The 18,772-nt window shown below is 39.9% G+C and overlaps 1 protein-coding gene across 3 annotated transcripts in view; it reads right to left on the reverse strand.

Annotated features, from left to right (window-relative positions):
• The window catches only part of PRKG1 (protein kinase cGMP-dependent 1), a 1,133,286-nt gene that overhangs the window by 150,726 nt on the left and 963,788 nt on the right, over positions 1 to 18,772 (reverse strand). For all 3 annotated transcript variants that reach the window (XM_044296555.1, XM_044296554.1, XM_044296556.1), the window contains exons 6-7: positions 14,389 to 14,466; positions 3,605 to 3,699 (exon numbers count right to left, since the gene is read on the reverse strand). In XM_044296555.1, the coding sequence (XP_044152490.1) occupies positions 3,605 to 3,699; positions 14,389 to 14,466 (173 nt within the window). The remainder of the gene's footprint in view (positions 1 to 3,604; positions 3,700 to 14,388; positions 14,467 to 18,772) is intronic.

Consider the following 18,772-nt stretch of genomic DNA (forward strand, 5'->3'; position numbering starts at 1 on the left):
CCAAAGTGCACCTTTCGTATTTTACCGGTCATTTTTTACAGATTTTGATTGCAAAGTACTTCTCACACATATGGGCCCCTAAATTGCCAGGGCAGTATAACTACGCCACAAGTGACCCCATTTTGGAAAGAAGACACCCCAAGGTATTCCGTGAGGGGCATGGCGAGTTCCTAGAATTTTTTATTTTTTGTCGCAAGTTAGTGGAATATGAGACTTTGTAAGGAAAAAAGAGAAAAAAAAAATAATCATCATTTTCCGCTAACTTGTGACAAAAAATAAAAAGTTCTATGAACTCACTATGCCCATCAGCGAATACCTTAGGGTATCTACTTTCCGAAATGGGGTCATTTGTGGGGTAGTTATACTGTTTGGGCATTGTAGAACCTCAAGGAAACATGACAGGTGCTCAGAAAATCAGAGCCGTTTCAAAAAGCGGAAATTCACATTTTTGTACCATAGTTTGTAAATGCTATAACTTTTACCCAAACCATTTTTTTTTTTTTGCCCAAACATTTTTTTTTTATCAAAGACATGTAGAACTATAAATTTAGCGAAAAATTTATATATGGATGTCGTTTTTTTTGCAAAATTTCACAGCTGAAAGTGAAAAATGTCATTTTTTTGCAAAAAAAATCGTTATATTTTGATTAATAACAAAAAAAGTAAAAATGTCAGCAGCAATAAAATACCACCAAATGAAAGCTCCATTAGTGAGAAGAAAAGGAGGTAAAATTCATTTGGGTGGTAAGTTGCATGACCGAGCGATAAACGGTGAAAGTAGTGTAGTGCCGAAGTGTAAAAAGTGCTCTGGTCATGAAGGGGGTTTCACCTAGCGGGGCTGAAGTGGTTAAGCACCTGTCCAACTTTTTTTTCAACGTAGAAGTGGAGGGAGTATTTGTTAATTACAATTTTTTATTTTATTCAAATGGTTTCCGCTTAATAAAAAAAAAAAATTACAAATCTGGGACGTTACACTTTGCTTTGCCTGGAGGTGACTGTCGCAAACATATTGGGAAACTGGGTGGGGAAGGGGGGGCCCATGCTAGGGCTAAGAATTGCTAGAGGGCCCTATTAGATCTGTGTACACCCCTGCTTTTCTTTATCATATAGTAACAGCCTATATGTAAATAGTCTATGTATTTTTAACAAAAATGGCTATTTGACTTCCCATTTGTATGGACTTTTGGCACGACAGGCAGTCCCGCTTAACTCATTCAGGGCCTTACTGAAACTAGAGAGCCCCCTGTATCATCTATGGAATGCTCTTCTGTGGGCATCTTTATCTGGGCCTATCAAAAGAACAATAGTGCTTTCATACTGTCATCTCAATTCTACACCTAGCATTACAATGAGGATTATTTAGCAGATAACATCTTCCCCTCACAGCAGCAGTAAACTGACAATGAATTACCTACCTTTATAGGAGGTCTTATAATTTGTGTTGACTCCTATTTTCAATAGTATTTTACTGCCAAATTAAAAACAGCTAGAAATTCTAAAACAAAAACATTGCTTTCTATGAATATTAAGTTTAAAATAAGAGTTTGCTATGAAATGTACCTATAATTTTTGCTGCTTATGCTGCTGTTTTAATTTTCTTACACTAGGGCGTTGGGCCCATCTTATTTTGCTATGGGGCCCTATGAATTACAGTTACGCCCCTGTTGAACATGTTTTTCAGAGGGAAAACCCCTTGAGATTTTACATGGAATATTTTTTGTACAGGCCACTTATATATTTATACATATTACTCATGCCCCCTTTGATGTGTCTTCTCAAAACAAATTTTAATTATTTTAATCTTTCCTTATAGCTAAGATCCTCCATGCCCTTCATTATTTTACTTGCTCTTCTTTGTATCTTGAAATGTAATAATTAGCTTTATGCAGGAGAATAAGATATAACATTTATATTAACTATTATGCCTTAGGGTACTTTCACGCTAGCGTTTTTGTTTTTTGGGAATTGAGTTCCGTCACAGGAGCTCAATACCATTAATAAAACTGATCAGTTTTATCCTAATGCATTCTGAATGGAGAGTAATCCGTTCAGGATGCATCAGTTCAGTCCCTCTTACGTTTTTTGGATGGAGAAAATACCACAGCATGCTGCAGTTTTCTCTCCGGCCAAAAATAGTGATCACTTGCTGGAATACCGGATCCGGCATTAATTTACATTGAAGTGTATTAGTGCCTTAGGCATTAAGTATTCCGGCAAAACGGAACCTTTAAAAATGCCCAAAAAAATTAATACCAGATCCGTTTTTCCAGATGACAAATACCGGATCCTTCTGACAAATGCCATCAGTTTGCGTCCGGATTGCCAGATCCCGCAGGCAGTTCCGGCGAGGCATTATGATCCTGAATACAGTTTAATTTGATCTTTAGCGGAATCTCTGTAGGAATGGAGTTCATGAGGAGACATAAGGTACAGAGAGGAGGTGGAGGTGTGCCTGATGGGATGTTCCGGCGACAGAACTGCCTGCCAGAATTCTCTGCCGCAAGTGTGAAAGTACCCTTAGTTGTAAAATTCCTCTTTAAAGGGGTTCTCCGGGAATTAAGAAAATACAAATACTTAAATATTACTTTATTATCAATATATTCCCAAATACTTTTCATTAATGCCCCATTTTGTCTAGGGAGCAATCATCAGGAGAAATAAAATGGCCGCTGTCCTATTAGTACACACAAAACCTGTCTTCGGGCCCTTGCACACTACCGTATGCCCTCCGAGATATACGGTCTGTGAGCGGACCATTTGTCCCGGAGCGGCATTGATCGTGCGCACGGGATCATAGATTAGATCATAGATTACAATGATGCTGTGGACATCTGGCAGCCTGTGGGGCTATTGTCCCGCACTCATATGGGTGGCCCGACGTCCACAGCATCATTGTAATCTATGATGCTGTGTGCTCCCATGCGCACGATCAATGCCGCTCCGGGACATATGGCCCGCTCACGGAGCGTATATCTCAGAGGGCATACGGTCTTGTGCAAGGGCTCTTAATCACACAGCAGGACAAGTTGCTTTACAACACTGAGCTAAAGAGCTGCCTCTTCCTCCTCTCTGCTCTACTTGTCAGGGATTATAATCCTGAATACAGATGATAAGATCTTCAGCTAAATCTCTATAGGAAAGGAGTTTATGTGGAAACAACTGAAGTAAAGAGAGGATGGACAGAACAGACTGTGGTAATGTGGGGTTGTGGTAATGAAGACTGCATACAAGTACTGGAGCCCATCGGGCACACCCCCACCTCCTCTCTGTACCTAATGTCTCCTCATGAACTCCATTCCTACAGAGATTCCGCTGAAGATCAAATTAAACTGTATTCAGGATCATAATCCCTGGCCAGCAGAGAGGAGAATGAGGCAGCTCTTTAGTTCAGTTCTGTGTGATTAGGACAGGTTTTGTGTGCACTAATTGGACTGTGGCCATTTTATTTCTCCTAATGAGCCATTATAGCTAATGAAAGGTATTTAGGAATATATTTTTAATAAAGTAATATTTAAGTATTTTCATTTTCCTAATTCCTGGAGAACCCCTTTAAATTCTGTAGGAAAACAAATGGCTAAAAATAGAGAAAATTTATATAATTTACCCTTGAAGAGCTTTCTCTCCAAACCAGTCACCTTTTCCTAAAGTGCGGAGAAATATTGGATCTTCACCCGGCGAATCTTCTCTTGTTACATTCACCTGTCAAAAATAAGCATTTGTTTTCTCAAACCTTTAGCACATGAAAGACGCAAGGAAATTGACTGATAGAAGGTAGAATTCACAGACAATGAAGATAGACTGGTTGTCAAAACCTCCAAAATGTACTTCTCCATGCTCAAGATCGACCGTACGGTTCCATACCGCCGTACAAAAGAGGATTTTTTTCTCCTGCTCAGTGTAATGCAATTATTTAAAAATATATATTTTTATCGTCCTTTGGAGCAAATGGGTATGCAAACTAATGGACTCAAGCAGTGAGATATCTACATGTTACACCTACTGTTATGACATTCCATTACAAGGCCTCATGCACAAGGCTGTTGCCGGCCGTGCCCATATTGCGTCCCACAAACAGCAAGTCCGCAATACGGGCAACGGCCGTGTGCTTACCGCATCACAGATTTGGACCCATTCGCTTGAATGGGTCCGCAATCCGGAAGGAGCAGTGTGGAAAGGAGGCACAGCACAACTGAGTGCTTCCATGTGGTTTCTCTCTGTGCCTCCGCACCGCAAGAAAATAGAACATGTTGCAGTGCGGACAGATCACAAACTCATTCAAGTTCAATGGGTCTTCATCCGTCTGTGGCAGCAGCACGGATAGTGCCCGTGCATCGGAGACCACAAATTGTGACCCCCAATGCACTGAATGGTCAAGCAACGGCCTTGTGCATGAGGCCTAAATCAGAGGCATTAACATGGCGTTGATACTCCCTTTGCAGCTAAAACAGCTTCCACTCCTCTGGGAAGGCGTTTCCCAGGCTCACTCATATAGGAAGTAAAACCTGCCAAAATTAAAATGAAATTAAAAAACCTAAAATTATAATTAAAATAACATTTTAACATTTTTATTTTATCATTTTGTCTCTGCAAAATGCATGTCAAAATTAAAAAGGAAAATTCAATTTCTCTATTTGAATTTTCTTTTCCAAGTCCAGTGCGGGTAATAAGTGTCAAAAATAAATGTAAAAGTAAATAGCCTTTTTCATTTTAAATTTCCACTTTGTCAATTAATTCTCCTCTTCCTATAGTGGGTTTTTCATGTCAAAATCATAAATCAAATGAAAACACCAAGTAGAAACTGAAAATGGTAGATTGAGATATCAATTTCCTCTCATCAAAGGCATTTTCCCTGCCAAAAGTAAAATAAAAAAGAAAGCCCATTTGAATTTTCATTTTAACGTTGTACTAACATTCAGATTTATTTAAATGAGCAGTAGTGGGCGTGGTGAAGCATGCAAAATGCTGTTATTTAGTTCCTGACTGAACAGACAGTATGTCCACTAGAGGGCGCTTTGCTTCTCCACATTTCCAACAGCTAACACAGGATCAAGTTTATCATTCCAATAGCTGGTGCTGTGACAGTGAAATCTTAGTACTGTGCTGAATGCATGGGATAAGATTATGAGTCTAATAGATGGTGCCCTCTTTTTGAGGAGTGAATTATACTAGGATTATGATTATATGTCCTATTATTGTCCACAATACGGACAAGGATAGGACTGTTCTATTAGGGGCCAGCTGTTCCGTTCCGCAAAATACGGAATGCACATGGATGTCATCCATATTTTTTGCGGATCCAGTTTTTTTGGACCACAAAATACATGCAGTTGTGTGCCTAAGCCCATACCCTAAGGGCTCATGCATACAAATGCATGTATTTTACGGTGCACAAAACATGGATCCACAAAAAATACAGATGACGTCTGTGTGACATCCGTATTTTTTTTGCGGATCCATTGTAACAAAACCTCTCCTTGTCTGCAACATGGACAAGAATAGGAGGTAGCTACACTATAGCTGCGTTCCTGGCCAAAGGTTTCTGAGGGCTATTGTAGGATATCAAAACTGATCATGGGGGTCTATACTCTCCCACCAATCAGCACAGTGATGCCAAGGATGCTCCGCGTTTCTGCAAGTCATGCACCCAGATTTTTTGTCACACAGATGCAATGGAGGACATTTACTAATCGTTTTATGCCACTATAGTGATGTGAAGTCACCGATTATGGCGCATGACATACTGTATGTGTATCATAATTTGCAACTTTTTAAGCTTCTCTGCACTTTTCTGGAGCAATGTCCACCACATCCTCACTCAACTATGGCAGAGCGGATTAACCCCATAGATGCTGCGGGTGATTAGGCACCACGGCATCTAGGGGGTTAACAAGGCAGCAGAGTTGATATTATGACAATCCTAGTATAATTCACTCCTCAAAAAAAGGGCACCATCTATTAGGGCTCATGGACACAAATGTATTTTCTTTACGCTTCCGTTCAGTTCTTTTCATGGACCGTATGCGGAACCATTCACTTTAATGACTCCGCAAAAACAAAGGATGGTACACCGTGTGCATTCCGTTTCCGTATTTCCGTTCTGCAAATCACGGTCCGAGGTGCCATAAAAAATACAGAACACATCCGTATGTCATCCGCATTTCATCCGTATTTTTGGGTGATTTAATACGTTACTGTTTCCGTTTCCAATCCACAAGCAACGGATTGCATATGTAAACTATACGGATATGTTTTGTGGAATAACGGAACGGAGAGGACTTAAATCAGAGAAAAAAAACAACTCAGATACGGAACACTGGATCCATGTAAAAAGGAACACAAAACAACAATGTTCATGTGCATGAGTCCTTAGACTCATAATCTTATCCCATGCATTCAGCACAGTACTAAGATTTCACTGTCACAGCACCAGCTATTGGAATGATAAACTTGATCCTGTGTTAGCTGTTGGAAATGTGGAGAAGCAAAGCGCCCTCTAGTGGACATACAGAGTTACTGTCTATACAGTCAGGAATTAAATAACAGCATTTTGCATGCTGGGCCACGCCCACTGCTTCTCATTTAAATGAATCTGAATGTTAGTACAATGTTAAAATTTAAATTTAAATGGGCCTTCTTTTTCATTTGACTTTTGGCAGGGAAAATGCCTGCAACAGATGACATTTCTCAATCTACCATTTTCAGCTTCTACTTGGTGTTTTCATTTGATTTATGATTTTGACATGAAAAACACACTATAGGAAGAAAATAATTAATTGACAAAGTGGACATTTAAAATGAAAAAGTCTATTTACTTTTACATTTATTTTTGACACTTATTACCCGCACTGGACTTGGAAAAGAAAATATAAATGGAGGAATTGAATTTTCTTTTTAATTTTGGCATGCATTTTGCAGACACTAGATGAAATTTAAACATTAAAACATTATTTTAATTATGATTTTAGGTTTTTCAATTTAATTTAAATTTTAGCAGGTTTGACCTCCCATACGCTCAGCTCTTTTTTAGAACTTCCATAGAAGTGAATGGAGAGCATGCCGTGCATGTGTGGCATGCTCTCCTTTGTTTCAGGGTCCCCGTTCTAGAGACAGGTGCTGGTCCCAGAGGTGGGACCTGCATCTATCTGACATTGGTGGCAGCTTAGCGATATGCCACCAATGTGTGTGATGGCCAACTTTTTTTTAGGAACAGCGCCACTGTTGTCCATGTGTTACCTTACACCTCATTTCAGTAACTTGAGAATAAAGCAAATCATCTTGTGTTAAATATTGTGGGTATATGTTCCTATTTCATACAGTAGTGAATGCATTATGTTTTAAGAAAAAATATTATATTGTTTGTGTTTTTATAAATATTCAGTTGTAGGCTGCAATAAATAATTATCATTCATGATGTAATGTTAACACATGCTCCTTAATTTGTTACTAATGGTATTGAAATGTAATGGTTTGCTTGGCATACTGCTTTTGGTAAAAGCACTTAAATAAAGCTAAATTGTTCATTTACATCCAGAATCCTCAAAAAAAAAATGTTTTAATTATCTTTTTGAATATCTTTGTAACAGTTAAAGCTCAGTTAGATATTGACTAAAACTCCTGCACAGACATAGATTTAAGTGACACATTTTGGCTGCATGTACCCTGTGATATATAGAGTTCAAAAGTTTATTTATATATAATAATAATAATAAAGTAATCAAATGATAAAATTCTGCTTACAGCCACCACTAGAGGGAGCTTGGGCATTTACCATATGCATTTATTAATTAACCCATAGGATACCAGCACCGTACATGTATGGTGCTAGAAACTGATATTTCAAAGACCCTTTAGACCCAGGAGATTAAAATAATATAGTTCAAATAGTCTAGTTTCCTAGACTACTAGGCTCCCGTTTCTGGTCAAATTAAAACATAACGTTTATTTTATTGGTTAAGAATAATATAAAACGGGAGAACAAAGGAAAAACTTTAAAATTCCAGGTGTAGTAGGACTCTATGGGCAGAGATAAGGGTTACTTCACCCATATGTTCTGCCTCCATAACATACGTCCATCTATCTTCTGCTTAATATTTTAGCGACACACTTTAATCGCCTTGATGGGATTTTATGTTAGGAGGTCACCTATTCAGTCGTTTTTAATCATTGGTTTTCCATTTATATCTGTCTTTAGCACGACTCTCCACCACTGTGGTCAAGGTTTAGAGGAGTCTGCAGTTACTCCTCGCCGTGACACTGGTCCTACCTAACCTAATCTAAAATCTTAAGGCTAGAGCTCCCCCAACATGTTTCACCACTAAACGTGGCTTCTTCAGGGGAATGGAGCTACTGTCAACAAGAATGCTTTCCAAAATTGCTCTTTTAACCTCTATGGGTGGAACATTGGGTATGCTGCAGCCAACCGCTGCTAGGCATCTTGATTAACAGTCTGGTGGGCCGATCAGAGACTTCATTACTGTGCTTTCATCATATTTTCGCGTCTTGCGTTTATTCTTGTGTATTGCGCATGCGCAAAAACTTTAACTTTATAATCGGAAGTATAGCACTACTAAGCATGCGCCTATACTTAGATTTTTCAGCTCGTATTCATATTTTTGTCATATTTTCGCATCCTGCATTCATTCTTGCACACTAGGCGTGCTAGAAACTGGACAGAAATCCCAGCTCCATACAGCTACTGCGCTCTGATCGGGCGGGCACAGGAGCTGCAGGGGTCTGGCAGTCCCTGATAGCCGGACCCCTGCTGTATGCACCGGCATCGGTGAGAACACTGATGCCGGCGCATTAACCCTTGCACTGCTGCGGTCAGCGCTGACCGCGGCACGTGCGGTATCCTGCCGGTGCGGGGTGTCCGTCAGGTGCCCGCGCTGCTGTGACAGGGACCCAATGGCAGGGAAGGCAGCCTGATGCTTTCCAGCCCCCTGGATCTTACAGGCAGGAAGCTGTAAGTGTATTACAGTGAGTAATACACTTACAGCCAATGCATTACAATACTGAAGTATTGTAATGCATCGTAAAGGGGATCAGACCCCCAAAAGTTGAAGTCCCAAAGTGGGACAAAATATAGTGAAAAAAGAAGTTAAAAAAATAAAGTTTTACAAAAAAAATTAAAGTTTCAAGTAAAAAAAAAAGCGTCCTTCTCCCAAAATAAAGTAAAAAAAAAGATATATTAGGTATCGGCTGCGTCCGTATCTGGCTCTATAAAAATATTACATGATCCACCTCGTCAGCTGAACGCCGTAAAAATAAATAAATAAAAACAGTGTCAAAAAAGCACCTTGCCTCATAAAAAGCTTAATACCAAACGATCAAAAAGTCTTATGCACCCCAAAATGGTACCAATCAAACCATCACCTCATCCTGCAAAAATGAGCCCACACATCAGTCAAAAAATAAAAACCAATGGCACCCATAAACATATCCATCAAAATCTGCACTGCAAAAGCCATATGGCACTCCTTCCGTTCTGAGTACTGCCATGTGCCACCACAGCATTTTACCAGCACATATGGGGTGTTGCCGTATTCAGGCGAAAATGGGTAACAAATTATGGGGTGCTTTTTCTCCTGTTGCCCCTTGTGAAAATGAAAAATTTGGGGCTAAATCAACATTTTATTGGAAGAAATGAAACGATTAATTTTTACAGCCAAGGGGGTCAAAGCATAAAACGCTTAGGGGGTCAAAGTGCTCAGTACCCCCTTAATATTTTCTTTAAGGGGTGTAGTTTTCAAAATGGGGTCACATTTTGAGGCTTTCCACTGTAGGGGTACGTCAGGGTCTTTTCAAATCCAAAATGGTGCCTGAAAACGATTCTAGCGAAATCTGCCTCCAAAATCCATACGGCGCTATTTTCCTTCTGACCACTGCCACTGTCATGGTGAGAAGTCAGTGGAAACTCCTCACCGAACACCAAAGGTAAACGGGAAAAGAAAGCAGGCCTAGACACCGGGAAAGGGAGCAGGGCACCTCCTAATGCTACCCTCATCCTAGCCCTGACTCCTATCCATATGAGCGGACCTAGATGGTAGGATGGCTCATACACTGGAACCTCGGACTATGAGTTGCCCTGATGATCCCTGGAAAAATGTAAGGAACTAGAGACAACCTGTTCCACCAAGATACATATGAACAGGAGTCTCCCACCGGCCTAGATGCAAGGAAAGGGGAAGACAGTAAAAAGCAACTGGATCGGCAAGTAAGAACCCAGAACAACTAGCACTTACCTGCCGCTGCAACAGGAAGGAAAACAAACACAGCAGTAACTGCCTGGACCCTCATGTGGACAGGGTGCATGGCGGCCCCAGGCAGAGCTGCTCACTGACTTGTTGTTCCCCATCCGGGGAACCCAGGAGTCCTCTCATCGAAGGCACAGACAGGGGAGTGTCTTGAATCCATGCAGGACCATACACACCAAAACAGACCACAGATGGAACAAATATATCTACAACACAAACCCTGAACATAAACAACACCATAGATAGAAACGGGTAAGGTAGGAACACGTAGTAACAACGGGATAACATTGATGTCTCACTAGGTGGCCCTCAATAACTGGGCAGATGGAATACCCAGGACAGGAGTATAGCTCCAGCACCAACAGAGGCTGGAGAACAACTAAACTCTAGGATACCAGCCACAGGCAATATTAGCACCTAGCGACCACACCCAGCCAAGTAGTTAACCCCACACGCACCAGACAGGGAAGGAAAACAAACCTTAAAGAAGTACACTATGCTGCATAAACTACACGTTGCCCCAGCAACCAGCATGCACTGCAAACGTCACGGCAAACAACACAGAGACCGAGACAAAGCTGTGACAGCCACGTGCCCATAGAACAGTTTACCGCCACATATGGGGTATTTCTGTAAACTGCAGAATCAGAGTAATATATATTGAGGTTAATTTTGCTGTTAACCCTTGCTGTGTTGCAAAAAAAAAAATTATTAACATAAACAATCTACCAAAAAAGTGACATTTTAAAATTTCCCCTCCATTTTCCTTTAATTCTTGTGGAACACCTCAAAGGATTAACAAAGTTTGTAATATCAGTTTGGAATAATTTGAGGGGTGTAGTTTCTATGGGTCAATTATGGGTGATTTCCAGTACGCAAGCCCCCTCAAAAACACTTTATAACTGAATCGGTGCCTAAAAAACTGGTTTAGGAAATTTTGTGAAAATTTGAAAAATTGCTTCTAAACTTCTAAGCCTTAAAAGCCATAAAAAGCCTTCTAAGCCTTAAAAGCCATAAAAAGCCATAATTTTTTTTAATGACATTTACTAAATTATGCCAACATAAAGCAGACATATATGGAATGTTGATTGATAACTATTTTATGAGGTATTACTATCAGTCTTAAAAGTAGAGAAATAAAAATTTTTAAAATTGTGAATGTTTCCAAATTTTTGGTAAATTTGGGGTTATTTTATAAAGAAAGGTGAAATGAATTACAATGTGTCACGAGAAAAAAATCTCAGAATGGCTTGGATAAGTAAAAGCGTTCCAAAGTTATTACCACATAAAGTGACACATGTCAGATTTGCAAAAATCGGCTTGGGATTTAAGGTGAAAAGTGGCCTTGTACTGAAAGGGTTTATAATAATAATAATAATAATATTATTATCATTATTATTATTTATTATTAGTTATTATTATTATTATTTATTTTCAATTAATAAATGCATATGGTAAATGCCCAAGCTCCCTCAAGTAGTGGCTGCAAGCAGACAGAATTTTATCATTTGATTACTTTTAGGGTACTTTCACACTAGCGTTTTTCTTTTCCAGTATTCAGTTCCGTCCTAGAGGCTCCATACCGGGGAAAAAAATGATCAGTTTTATCCTAATGCATTCTGAATGGAGAGCAATCTGTTCATCAGTTCAGTCCCTCTTACGTTTTTTTGGCCGGAGAAAATACCGCAGCATGCTGCATTTTTTAAGGCCACTTAATCTGTGCATCAGTTCAGTCCCTCTTACGTTTTTTTGGCCGGAGAAAATACCGCAGCATGCTGCATTTTTTAAGGCCACTTATATATTTATACAAATTACTCATGCCCCCTTTGATGTGTCTTCTCAAAACAAATTTTAATTATTTTAATCTTTCCTTCATCATTTTACTTGCTCTTCTTTGTATCTTGAAATGTAATAATTAGCTTTATGCAGGAGAATAAGATAAAACATATATATTAACTTTTATGCCTTAGGGTACTTTCACGCTAGCGTTTTTGTTTTCAGGTATTGAGTTCCGTCACAGGAGCTCAATACCATTAATAAAACTGATCAGTTTTATCCTAATGCATTCTGAATGGAGAGTATTCCGTTCAGGATGCATCAGTTCTGTCCCTTGTACGTTTTTTAGCCGGAGAAAATACTGCAGCATGCTGCATTTTTCTCTCCGGCCAAAAATCCTGAACACTTGCCGGAATTCTGGATCCGCCATTAATTTCCATTGAAATGTATTAGTGCCGGATCCGGCATTCAAATTGCTGCATTGACGGATCCGTTCTTCCAGTCCGCGCATGCGCAGACCATTAAAAATGTGAAGAAGATAAATACCGGATCCGTTTTTCCGGATCACACCAGAGAAACGGATCCGGTCTTTCAATGCATTTGTCAGACCGACCCGCATCCGGATCCGTCTGACAAATGCATCCGTTTACGTCCAGATTGCCGGATCCAGCAGGCAGTTCCGGCGATGGAACTGCCTGCCGGAATCCTCTGACGCAAGTGTGAAAGTAGCATTGGAGATGAGCGAATTTCATATTTTGAAATTCGTTCACGCTTAGTTTGGTGGTAAAATCAGAATTGTGTTATGGATTCTGTTATCACGGACCATAACGCAATTCAATGACGGAATGCATAACAGAATGACTTTAGAGGCATTCCATTATTCATTCTGTCATAATGGAAGTCTATGGGCTACAAAATGGAGCCATCCAGTTTTCTTTATGCAGGGGAGTCCTCTCCTGGATAAAGGAAACGAGACGGATCCGTTATGCAGGCCATAGATTTGCATTATGATGGAATGAATAACGGAATGTCTCTAAAGGCGTTGCGTTATGCATTTCGTCATTGAATTGCGGTGTGGTCCGTGGTAACGGAATCCATAAACCAATTCTGCTTTTACCACCAAACAAAGTGTGAACCAATTTCATAACTGGAAATTCGCTCATCTCTAATTACTTTATTAATTATATAAATACTATCATTGTAGATCTGTATCAGAAAAATGGAGTTCTGACCACTAGCACAGAATTGTGGACCTGTTTAAATATAGAGAATATTTTTCCATGAGCAGAGATACTGTATGTGAATAAATCCTTTAGAATCAAAATTCGACATGAATTATTATTTTTTTAAATCCAGATTCTAAAGAATCACAAATTTAGGTGATTTGATTTGAGAGAATTCTGTGAGAGAGACCAGAAGGTCATCTGCAGCTTTTCAACGCAACTGAAGCAATTTTGATTCTGGTTGAAAGGATTTCAGACTGAATTGAATCGGGTGGTCGATTTGGTCGAAATGGACTCTAATCGAATTTACAGAAATGCATCCATTTCTAATCAAAGTCAGTTTTCCTTAAGACTGTGTTGCCGTAATATGCATGAACTTTAGAAAGTGATCATTTGGAGTATTTTTAAAAATAAAACTTTTGTCTAACGATTTTACTTATTTCTTTTTTGCCTACTGGAGCAAGATTGCACCTTTTTTATAAATCACATTTGATAAATCTGGCATACTCCTACTTTTTTGGCTAAACATGCTCACTTTCCCACCTACTTTTCAAAAGTGGAACGAACAGCTTGCGGCATAAAATCACAAAATGTTGCAAACTTTTCCATGAAAATGGCATGCACCAAAATTTTCAACCTTTTTACACCCAAAAACTGGATTACAGGGCTTCATAAATCCTGCTTTTGTCTCTCATATACTTGTCAAACGACCGTTGCATGTAAATCTGGTGAAATTTGCATCCAACAGTTGAAATTAAAGCTGCCCTCTGCTAAAAGTCTATGATGACTGTTTTCAACAGCATACAGGACTGGTAATTTATTCTCAAGTTCACCATGAAAAATTAATTTCAAAGAAGGACTAAAATCAAAATCCACAGAGTTAAGTACCTAGCGCCCAGCAAGTCCCTCATCAGCTGTATCTACAAACCTTTTTTTTCACGTTTTTATTGAACTGTATCTCACCTTGTCTCAAACTCCATCCATTCGCCCCAACGTCATGCTAGCAGCATTAATTAAATTGTATAAACTGAAACCATAAAGCGCTTGGAGGAAATATTTGATTGGCATTGCATTCCCTAAGTACGTGATTATGAGTTCAAATGGAGCGTAGACTTCAAGAGGTGAAGGGAGCTTACCTTCCCTTTGCTGATGATGAAGAAAGTGTCCCCTCGAGCACCCTGTCTGATAATGTACTCTCCACATTCATAGTGAGTCTAAAAAAAACAGAGCAGAAAGGATTATGTTATTATAATTTGCCTCGTAGTCAGGCCGTTTCACACAGTATACCTCAGGGACGTATTACAGCTGAAACCTGCATGTGTCGAGGAATCCACTGATCCACAAATACAATAAGCTCACAGTGAGTAAACCGTCATACAAGTGTCTACAATATCGATTTTAATTGCCTGCAGCCTCTCTGCATTGTGTCTACATTTATCATGAACTGTCCACGTTCTGCTGCTACATGAACACAAAGCAAAGCAATTAACCTGCATGCGTTACCGGAGAGGGTGAGAAGTGGTGCGTCCGATCATCCAGGGACCGGAACCAACTATTATCCATACATATGATGTGATCAACAGAAGAGGACATGACCATTATGATACAATGAGACAATTTGTCCGGCATGGTAAAATTGTTTTCTAGCCAAGAGAAACAGAGAAGTCACAGATCACAGAGACTTGGGAGCTGATCAGCTATGATCATCCTAGATCTATTGCATGAACAGAGATGATCAAAGTTTTGAAAAACTCCATTTGTCAGCTTCACTGAATTTCGTCAAGAAATTCGATTTGTTCCAAATTACTTCATCACAAATCGCTTTAAAAAATGATGGGGAACGGCGATCAAGTAGCCCCCCCCCCCGTTATTTAACCCCTCAGATACCGTGTTCAATGCTGATCTCGGCATCTGAGACTCACATTTAGCTTCTGGGGGGGTTAATCTGGGGTAAAAAAAAAATATATATACTCAGCTGACCCACTTGATCGTGGAGAGGCCATACTCTCCCATCTTGACTGAAGAAAAGCCACCAAAGGACTGGTGGCATGTGTGATGATGTCACAAAGTAACCACGCTGGCCACACATGGACATCACTGTGTGTGGCCAGCATGATCATATCATCACGCTCGTCTTAGGTCCTTTGGCAGCTTTTCTTCAATCACGATGGGAGAGGGTGACCTCTCCATGATCAAGTGGATGAAGTGAGTGTAATTTGTTTTTGCTGTCAGCCACCATTTTAGGAAAAATTGATTCATTATAACAGAGAGCTAGGAAATTGAGATTCGTGGCAAATTAAATTTTCCTGAAATTCAGAACAAAGCCCACTTCAAATACTTCGATTTGGTAATCATGAAGAAAGTAGTATAGCAGAAGTCAATCATGGAAGAGGGGTAAAGAAATTGTACAATCTTGGTACACTACATTCATGATTAAAGAGGTTTTCCCAGGAGTTAGATATTAATGACCTATACTCAGGATAGCTCATCAATACTATATTAGTGAGAGTCCCAAACCAATCAGCCGTGCCAGAAACTATACAGTGGATGGCACCTTCTGCTTCCAGCTCTATGCACTGTATTGTTTTCGGCAACTGCCTAACACAGCTGGTCAGCGGCAGTGCCAGTTGTCGGACCCCCACAAATCTGATATTGATGAGAACAGTCGTCCATATACAAATCTCAGAAAACCCCTTTAAGGCTAGGGCTACATAGCACATTAAGATTGTACTGTCAACCTGCTAAATCAAAACTTATGATAGTGAATGTGGTGGCATTTTGAAAAACAATCCAAACTCGCTGAATTTCAACATAACCACAGTTGTTAACATTAATTGCAATTAGCAGCGCCACATTGGGATCCTAATACCACATGGCCCATGTACTCTTAGCCTAAAGGGAACCAGTGATAGTAAGATGTCTCTTCACAAATCAAATAGATGCCTTATAAATGTTTTCAAAGATTTCTATTGACATCCTCTCACTGTGGTACTTACTGTACACAACCATGCATGGGCTTGGAGGGGGGTCTGAGGTGTGTGATCGGCACTGATTTCACATTGATGGCCCTTGATGCCCTTGAATAACACTGAACAAATAGGTACTAATTTATCATTCAGTTGGGCTACATGGCGCATGGCAAATGTGGTGCCAATATTCAAAAAGGGTTCAAAAACAGAGCCTGGAAACTATAGGCCGGTAAGTTTAACATCTGTTGTGGGTAAACTGTTTGAAGGTTTACTGAGAGATGCTATGTTAGAGCATCTTAACGTAAATAAGCAAATAACGCCATATCAGCATGGCTTCGTGAGGGATCGGTCATGTCAAACTAATTTAATCAGTTTCTATGAGGAGGTAAGTTCTAGACTTGACAGCGGCGAATCAATGGATGTCGTATATCTGGACTTCTCCAAAGCATTTGACACTGTACCACATAAAAGGTTAGTATATAAAATGAGAATGCTCGGACTGGGAGAAAACGTCTGTATGTGGGTAAGTAACTGGCTGAGTGATAGAAAACAGAGGGTGGTTATTAACGGTACACACTCAGATTGGGTCACTGTCACTAGTGGAGTACCTCAGGGGTCAGTATTGGGCCCTATTCTCTTCAATATATTTATTAATGATCTTGTAGAAGGCTTGCATAGTAAAATATTATTTTTTGCAGATGACACTAAACTGTGTAAAGTAATTAACACTGAAGAGGACAGTATACTATTACAGAGGGATCTGGATCGATATCAGGGGACAGTACAGAGATCTATCCCATCATCTATTCATTCCCAGGACTGTGACTGTGACGAGGGGACATCCTCTGCGTCTGGAGGAAAGACGGTTTATACACAAACATAGAAGAGGATTCTTTACGGTCAGAGCAGTGAGACTATGGAACTCTCTGCCTGAGGAGGTGGTGATGGTGAGTACAATAAAGGAATTCAAGAGGGGCCTGGATGTATTTCTGGAGCGTAATAATATTACAGGCTATAGCTACTAGAGAGGGGTCGTTGATCTGGGGAGTTATTCTGATTGCCTGACTGGAGTCGGGAAGGAATTTTTTATTCCCCTAAAGTGAGGAAAATTGGCTTCTACCTCACAGTTTTTTTTTTGCCTTCCTCTGGATCAACTTGCAGGATGACAGGCCGAACTGGATGGACAAATGTCTTTTTTCGGCCTTATGTACTACTATGTTACTATGTCATGTCCCACCAGCCTGACTCCTTGGAGTCATAATCCATAATTTCCACTGAAATAAACATGCATGCTTGTCTACATCAAACTTGAATGTTTATGGGGGAGTCAGAAAGATGGCTTCTATTGGCTTTAGGCACTTATTTCAACCACATCAGAAATGCACAAAATAGTTCACCTGCTTATGACCTTGACTATATAAAATATCAAATATGTCTCAAATAACAAATAAACCGGAAAATTACTACCCCTCAGTGAGGAACTCTGCCCCCCGACTTTATTTGTATTTCCCTCTCATCATTTAGTAACAAGAAAACAGTGAAATGTATTCCCCTTCATTCCCCACCATGTTGTATTATCTGAGAACACCACGCGTTTCGAGCTGCACTCATTACTATACATATTTTTAGGTTAGTCTTTCTTTCATTGTTAAGACAATTTCATGCACAATAGGAATTCAATGTAACAATACGTTCTGTACCAGAAGAAATATTATTGCTATTAAATGAGAATTTTTAATGTGTCATGTTGTAGCCAATTTCTTTAACGGCAATTTTCCCAAGGGTCTAAAGTGGCCTCTCTATCAAATCATACAATATTATTTTCTGTTACATGCATTGATTGTGCTACAAATCTGCTCATTAGATTTTTTTTAATACTACAAAAAATGTAATAAAATCTATTAACCTTTTTGTGTCAGGGGGATAAAACCCTCCCCTAGAAATTCCTACCGGTACATTTTAGATAAAACAGAATCAGGAAAGCAGTGCATGTATAAATTGCTACTCTCTCTAATCAGATTTTTATGGTTATTTCTGCGATCGACCAAGTGTTGGTGGTGAAGACTGGGAGGTGGAGTGGAGATGGAGGGAGAGTTTTTTAAATACTTCGATAACCTATATCGCTCTGGCGTGGCGGATGCAGGACCTCAGATAGATGAATTCCTGAAACAAGTTAAGATCCCGGTACTGTCGGACTTGGACTCGGCCGCCTTGGGCTCCCCCATCTCTTTGGGGGAGCTACAGGCGGCCCTGCAAGAGACTCGGGGCTCCTCGGTGCCCGGGTCGGATGGGCTCCCGTTTGGCATATACAAATGCCACGCGGGTGTACTTCTCCCCGGGTTATTACAAGTCCTGAATAGATCTAGTGAATGTGGAAAACTGCCCCCGTCCATGACTGAGGCAACAGTCACACTGATCCTAAAGAAAGGAAAAGACGGCAATAAGGTTGAGGACTATCGGCCTATATCACTGCTTAACGCGGACTATAAAATTATTGCCAAAGCTCTTTCTAATAGGCTAAAAAAAAAGTAATAGCCCGGTTGGTCCATGT

The sequence above is a fragment of the Bufo gargarizans genome, chromosome 6, assembly GCF_014858855.1.
Source record: "Bufo gargarizans isolate SCDJY-AF-19 chromosome 6, ASM1485885v1, whole genome shotgun sequence".
NCBI lineage: Eukaryota > Metazoa > Chordata > Amphibia > Anura > Bufonidae > Bufo > Bufo gargarizans.